This window comes from Amaranthus tricolor, chromosome 15 (assembly GCF_026212465.1).
Source record: "Amaranthus tricolor cultivar Red isolate AtriRed21 chromosome 15, ASM2621246v1, whole genome shotgun sequence".
Taxonomy (NCBI): domain Eukaryota; kingdom Viridiplantae; phylum Streptophyta; class Magnoliopsida; order Caryophyllales; family Amaranthaceae; genus Amaranthus; species Amaranthus tricolor.
In genome coordinates, this window is record NC_080061.1 from 13,043,986 (window position 1) to 13,051,676 (window position 7,691).

The following is a 7,691-nucleotide window of genomic DNA, read 5'->3' on the forward strand; positions in this document are numbered from 1 at the left end:
GATGTTTCTTTAGTGTTCGCCATGTGAACTAGGATCATGTTTTCATATGATTTTCCGGGTCACTTAAGCCGGGCCGTTACAATATTTTAATCATCATATAAAATGATGAAACAAAATATAAACATACTTTTAATAACATGTTTTCATCACTAATCTATTTCTTTCTATGTATTTCAAATAAAAAGTATGAACATGATCCTTTAAACAAATTAAAATTTTGTTAAAGCTTTATGAATCACAGACTTACAACCGATGATCAAAAGGCTTGAATTAGGACACTTGAACACCTAAAACCAAACCTTGAATATTTTTTTCTTCTCTGATCTTTTTCTCTCTTTGTTTTAATGGAATGGAGGTAAGAGAGTAAAAATTTCTGATTTTGGTTCTATATTAAGCATCCATATGAAAAGGTTAAGGCATGATTAAGAAAGGGATAAATTCATATGCTTAGTCCCCATGAATGGCATTTCGTGGAGTTATTTGAATCTTCTAGAAACCAACCTCCCCTTTCCTTTCCCTTATTAATTTTTTTATTTAATAATAATTTGATTAAATTGTTCAATTAATTTGTAAGACAATAAAAATTATTTTGCGATAAACTTATTACGCAATGAAGCACGCGCACCGTGAAAAATTAAACAATGACGAATTGAAATATAAGTGTTTATATATTTTAATTGACTAAAATATATTAAATAATTATTTATTTAGATGGTATGTTAACGAGATGTTACATTTTATTTATATTTAGACACTACTACTTTTTTTAATATTAGCCATTTATTCAAAATCTCTTTTAAAATTATCCACACATCACAATTCTCCATTGTCTCCTTAAAATTCATTTTTATTTTTATCTTTGATTTGATGTAAAGGAGGAATATAGGAGATAGAAAAACCAAATCATATCCTCAATATATTTAGATTTACTATTAGGGATGGTCATGGGTCTAATATATTGTTGAAACCGCGCCTTATTAAGAGTCTGAGTTTTATTTTTTGAGACACATCGAATACGAGGCGGATTTGGATCTAAAAAATTATTGCGGGTCCAGATCCTAGGGTTAGGACCCGGAACCAGACCCAGATTCGGACCCTGTACCCACTCCGCTGACCCTGACTTAGACCCTTATAATTAATAGATTGTCTTAATATTTTGTGAGTATTGTGACTTTTGTATATTGTTCTGACTTCTGTCCGTACTCCAATACTCCATTTATTCTATATATATATATATATATATATATGGAGAATTGAAAATAAAAGGGTCCGAATTCGGATTCTGCTGGTCCCATTCAATCCCGCCTCATGACGATTTCTATTGACAACCCCGTGCGAATGGAAAGTGTATCCTGAAGACGCGTCGTTCTGAGGCCTGAGAAGTGCAACAAAACTTGGCAGAAGGACAGCCCAACACCAGTCACTATCTTTATAATGTTACACATACTTGTAGTATACTAAATACTAATACACCTCCGTCCCTGTAGGATATTAGTAATCTGAAATTATATTGTTTTGAAGGAAAAGGTAGATATTTAATTAAGAAAGATAAACTAATTTGTGTAAATAAAATTAAATAAAAATAAATTATATGAATGTGATTAAAAAATGTAATTTGTTATCCATAAATAAAATTAACGAAAATTTTTAAAAATATCAAATTATGCCAGAGACAAATAAAACCTTTGTTTCATGAACTGTTGTTTCTACTGGTTCTCCTCTGCATTAAGCAAAGCCGAAATCAGTATTTATGTTGATCAAATTCTCATTCCTTCTTCATCACTCTTCAACTATCCTTCTCCTTTTTTCTATCATCTTCTTCTTCTCTCCATCTTCTCAAGGATCTTGCAGTGACTTTGAATCTGAACCGTCCATGGCAACTCTTGGTGGATTACGTGAATCACATGGTGCCGCTAATGATGCTGAGATCGAAAGTCTTGCTCGATTTGCTGTTGATGAACATAACAAAAAAGAGGTTGTCTTTTCTTCTTTGCTCGTTGCATGATCTCTACTCGGTTTTTGTGGGTCTTTCTGCTTTTGAGATTTTCAAAATCTTAGGTTTATGCTCTGAGTGATTGTTCATATGTTGGATTTTCAATTCGGTTATTGGGGTTTCGATTGTTCCTTTTTTTAGATTAGATGCTTTTTATATTCATGCTTACTCCTTAGGATGATTGCTGTGAAATTTTTTGTTAGGAAATCGACTATTATTCTCATCGTTGTCATTGTTATTATCATTAGGATCCTTAAAATTACTTCTCTTCGAAAGAAGAAATTGTGTGTATTACATATGTTACTTGGAGCAATAGAGGACAGAATTCAAGCTATTAGGAATTGGGAAAATTGTATTTTCTGTATTTGTATTTTGATTTCTGTCCAAAACCTTAAATTGTTGTGCTTTTCTGTTCAGTAAGACCATAATAGTGAAAGAATTCAAGTTATTGAAAGGGAACCCTTCAGGAAATAATTCAAGTTATTGTAAATAGGAATATTAGAAAAGGATTCAAGTTGTTGAAAAATTTTAATTAATATACTGAGTGTATGGGTTGCCGCCTTCATTCCCTCCAGACCCAGACCCTGTTCATAGAAGATACACTGGGTACGATAATGATGGTACGATAATGATGATAGTATACATAATGAGTGTATGGTGCTTCACAATGATTCTTATGTGATTTTGTTGATTTGGAACTCTTTAAAAGTAATTATATGTATTACAAGATTTTGTTAATTTGGAACTCTTAAAAGATAATTATATGTATTGCAAAATCTTTTTTTTACCTATGTTTAAGAGATGAAATTTCTGATATGTTTCCCTCTTGATTAAATGAAGAATGCATTGCTAGAGTTTGCAAGGGTTGTGAAGGCAAAGGAACAAGTGGTTGCGGGTACATTGCATCACTTTACTATTGAAGCTATTGATGCTGGTAAGAAGAAACTGTATGATGCAAAGGTATGGGTGAAGCCATGGATGAACTTCAAGGAGTTGCAGGAATTTAAACACACTGAGGATTCTCCTTCGTTCACTTCTTCAGACCTTGGTGCTATTAGAGGTAATTATGAAAGCTCATCTAGAAACCTTTTAGAATACTATCAAGGTCCTCAAAATATTTGCATAGTGTGTTTGGGTAAAAAAAAGAACGAAGGAACGGGAAGATAGATAAGTTTTCCCTTCGAATGTGCCTATCCTAGCATGTTAGGGAAGATTGGTTTCTCATTAGAATGTGGAGGATGTCATCCCTTCAATTATGCCCCCCTCATTTGCTATTTGAATGGAGGAAAATCCATTCCCTATTTGCCTCCCCTTTTCTTCCCTTTAGTTCCTATATTCCAAACAAAGGAATAGCAGTGGTTTGAACTCATAAGTAGAAAGTTTTACCATACAATCATGGTCAGGTTCCTTCTAGTGTACTTAAAGTTGGTCTTGCTGTGTATAATTTCGTCCGCTATGGCCTTTTTTCTATTGATATTTGGATTTTTTGGGTGGTCAATTTTTGCTTTTTGAGTTTCTATGAGTGATTATGCCACTCACTTCCTAAATCTTGAAAGAGACAAGGTGAAAGAATTGCTTTGAAAGAATTGCTTTGACCTTTTACGGTTAAATGGTGGGAATGATAATGAAAAGTAGTCTCAGTAGGAAAATCTCTTAATAAGTTTAATGGTCATATCTAATCAATTTAATTATCTCATTTACTCCACAAAAGTCATTCTATTGCATTATCATTCATTTGGAGGGGTGGTATTAGGTTGTAGTGAAAATTTGAAAAAAAATAATTTTTGATCAACGTTTGATCACCATGGGATCAACATAGTATGATTCATGAAAATTTACGCCACAAATTATTCATTATCATCATTTAATAGTAATAACCAAACAAGCCATAAATTAATGGTTTGTCCACCTCCACATCACGTTGTTATTTCTAGAGCATATTACTCCCTTGAAAGTGAACCGGCAGATCTTTCTTTGCGAAGGAGTATAAATGCCAATTGTTGGATATCATTGCATCTAAGAACCATACTTTAATGATGTCTCAAGAAAAATGCTTGTGGGAGGTGCCATTATGGTTAATGATATCTGCTTGTAGTGAACCCTTACATGAAAGTTGAGTCAAAGCAAGCATGTAAGAGTTGCATTGAATTGTCAGCATTTGGCTTTGTGACCTTTTTTGATATGTGAACAAGAGTATGAGTACAATTTTTCTAAATTATTTCACACCGGAACATATTGGTTGCATAGAGTCTAAAGTCTAGATCACTCCAAGAGCATTAGAGACCAATAGCTGGTGCTACAGGAATATAAGTGCATTGCGTTTGTGTTCCTTGATGCTTCAAACTCGTAGCATATGCCATATGGAAATATCTTTATGAAGCATCTTTCTTATGCAGAAGGGGAGCCTTGGCGCACCGGTTTAGGTGTAGCATGATTGTAAGTTTGTGGGTTTAAATCCTCGTATTTCCCGAAATGTAGGATAAGAATTGCGTACATCTCTGTGGTGTTATCCTTCTCGGACATCACTTTGTGGGGACACTTAGTGCACTGAGCTGCCGTGTTTTTCTAGCTTCCATATGAAATTTATTCAATTTGATTTAAACTTCCGTTTTGACTTTATGGAACTCTTTGATTGTATCGATTATTTTGGTACTATATAGTTTCCGATCCTGCTGGAACTAATCTGTGTTAATGTAATCAGAAGGGCATGCCTCAGGATGGAAAGAAGTACCTGTCCATGACCCTGAAGTGCAAAATGCAGCTGAACATGCTGTCAAGAATATACAGCAAAGATCCAACTCTTTATTTCCTTATGAACTGCAAGAAATCGCTCATGCAAAGGCGGAGGTTTGTCTTCTTACTTTCTTGGAGCTGAGATGCTTTCTTAATTTTTAAGAATTCATGTTCCAAATTGTATTTGCTCAAATCGCCAAAATTTTTTCTTTTTTTTTTATTCACGTGATCTATGCTTTTTGGATTAGCAAATTCACTTTAAAAATTTGTGCACCTCGATATAAGAATTCAGGCTTTAGAACTAAAATCTATGCTTCTTTTGAAGTGTTTATAACCGATTTATGACCGGAATAACTTGAGTTGAAGCGCAGAGTCTAATCAAAAGGTTAACGGACCCAAGGGGTTAGATATTTTATGCAAGGGCTTGTGATTATTATGTCGTTTAGATATACTTATTTGGAAAATTTCTGAGTTTTTAAGTTTCATTTATTCTGCAAAATTTTATTAGAAATCTGAGGCGAAATTGGTTGTGTAAATGACAGATTGAGGAAGACACTGCAAAGTTTAACCTGCAGCTGAAAGTGAAGAGAGGAAACAAGGATGAGAGTTTCAATGTAGAGGTGCACAAAAGCAGTGACGGCAATTATAACCTTAATAAGATGGCCAACATTCAGCCTGAGATTGAGAACCAGTAATGCCATCCTTGCCTGGGTTTCCTCATGGTTTTCGTAGGGACTGAACTAGTACTAGTAAATACAGCTTACTTGGTTTTAGTATAATAATAATAACCTACATGCTTTGTGATGGTTGCACCTTCCGATGTGGTGGCTTTCATCAACGGGTATGGAACATCGTCCTTTTGTTTTTATTCGATGGCTTTGGGAGTACTTCATATCATAATGTTACAGCGACTTGGTTAATGTATAATTGTCTCGACTTTTGTAAGTGATTACATCTGAGTGTGCCTTCTATGTTATGTATGGTTTTAGTTATTTTCTCATTCACTTATTTTTGCAACTTGAATTCACTTCATTATGGTATGCTGTTCTATCCTTTAATTTTTCCCAATTCTCTTAAAACATATTTAAACTTTGGCCTTTTAAGTGACGAAATACTAACAAGACAATATGAGAGTAAAAAGTTGAAAAACAAGACTTGAAGAATCATGGATGATTACTAGTAGTTTTGGCCTCCTTTTTGAAAGAAATTGCTTATTTTTCGTTTTGACGGGAAATGTCATGTGTTCGTAGTCTGCAAGATACTATGATATATTTTCGTTTCTTTTTAATAGCTATTACTATTCTTCGTAGCAAACCATGTTTATGAATCGTTGGGACTCATTGTGCGACATACCAAACTATGTTAATCACTCTGGAAGTAAAGGTGAAGGTAAACAATGTAAGCCACAAGTCCTAAATCAGAAAACCTACAGATCCAGCGGGACCATAAATGGCAAATTTCTAGGTCCTTTTGCCTTTCCTCTTGCAAGGAACCGGTCTCCGCTTTCATCTACATTCTTGCCCCTAAATTCAGATTTCTGCAGTTACTCTTCATCGTAGTCCTCATCTTCTATTCTCGAGTTAAATTGCCCTATATGATGTGGATCAATGGCCATTCCATCGACTTCGGAGACCAATTCCTCATTCTTGCTTTCCGGAGGGGGATCGACCGGTGCTGTAGCATTTTCAGCTATTGCTACAGAAGGTGGTCCCGTCTCTGTGTTTTCGGTTACAACAGCATTCAAATCGAAATTCCGGACTGTCATGTCCTCACCATCACCTACGAATGGACTTTCCTTCATTGGATCGATCTTATTAGGATCATCGTCTACATTGGGTACTTGAATAAAGTTAGGCTTATTGCTAGGCTCGAAGGATGATGATGGTTCAGCTTCCATCTCATGGTGAGAGGATGGCTCTCTTTCTAAAGGAGGCCTTTCCCTTCCACGACCTCTCCCTCGGCCACGCCCTCTTCCTCTACAAGTGCTGCTAGCATGGCTCAGTTCTTGCTGCATAACAGTACAAATGCCGTTACTTTACATAAGACTGATGTGTGTGGGCGTATGTATGCAAGTATCTTACCATTCTGCTTTTCTTTGAATCTTCATCACTGTCATGATACTCATCAACGGCAAATTTTCTGGCACATAAAGATTTATGAGTCAAGTTGCAGAGCATTTGAAAAGTAAATCCAGGAGAGCAAAGAAATTACAAAAGCCATCAAGCAGTATTTAAACTAACCTCCTCTTGGGAGCGGTTCAATCATCTGCATTTGCATCAGAATTACCATAATCAGGAACTTTGCTCACAACATCTTTCAGAAAATCAAACATGCTGAACAATTCTGATTGGAATCCTTATAAATTTCACAAGGTGTAGCTCATCATTAAGGATGTATATTCTGATTGGAACAATTCTTTGCAAGGAACTGATGAACTAGTTCCATGTTCCCGTCTGATGCGGAGCTCGGGCCATACATATCAATCCTCAGATCTCACTGAAACATGAATTAAATCATTAAAATATGACTCTGGAAAGACCTTGCATCAGATGCCAAGGGCCCAGGACCATCAAAGAGCCACCTACATAGATATAGGAGACTACAATGATATACAAACAGAAAATCTTATAAAATAGGAAAAATTGACACTAATAATCCAACCTTTTACCCATTTGCTATGAATAATCCCGCCTTTGGATTATTTTCTAATAATCTAACCTTTGTCATACATTTGCCCACAACATACCATATTTCTAATAATAGGATATGTTGTTAGCAAACTAAAACAAAGGTTGGATTATTCACAGCGAACGTAACACAAATGTTGGATTTAAAGAGTGGAAAAAAGATTAATTTAGGGTTTTGATTTTGTGATTTGTATTTTCATTACTTCAAAGAATAATTACAGCTCCTACTTATACACCATAATGCTACTTATCTAAGGTAAGAATGATTACAAAATAAT

General features: G+C 35.0%; 2 protein-coding genes across 3 annotated transcripts; one reads left to right on the plus strand and one right to left on the minus strand.

The window, feature by feature from the left end:
• The first annotated feature begins 1,643 nt into the window (after positions 1–1,643).
• On the plus strand, positions 1,644–5,728 carry LOC130800672 (cysteine proteinase inhibitor 6). 2 transcript variants are annotated; one of them, XM_057664261.1, is made up of 4 exons: positions 1,644–1,975; positions 2,834–3,053; positions 4,695–4,840; positions 5,269–5,728. In XM_057664261.1, the coding sequence occupies exons 1-4, from the start codon at positions 1,751–1,753 to the stop codon at positions 5,419–5,421; spliced, it is 744 nt and encodes a 247-aa protein (XP_057520244.1). In that variant the 5' UTR covers positions 1,644–1,750; the 3' UTR covers positions 5,422–5,728. The 2 variants fall into 2 exon arrangements, with proteins under 2 accessions (XP_057520244.1, XP_057520243.1); XM_057664260.1 differs by having other exon boundaries at positions 1,653–1,975; positions 4,698–4,840.
• A 360-nt stretch (positions 5,729–6,088) lies between these two features.
• On the minus strand, positions 6,089–6,903 carry LOC130801042 (uncharacterized). Its single transcript, XM_057664802.1, has 3 exons — positions 6,808–6,903; positions 6,274–6,734; positions 6,089–6,152 (listed from the first exon to the last, which is right to left on the minus strand). Exons 1-3 carry the CDS (start codon positions 6,901–6,903, stop codon positions 6,089–6,091), a joined length of 621 nt encoding a protein of 206 aa, XP_057520785.1.
• Between the last annotated feature and the right edge of the window lie 788 nt (positions 6,904–7,691).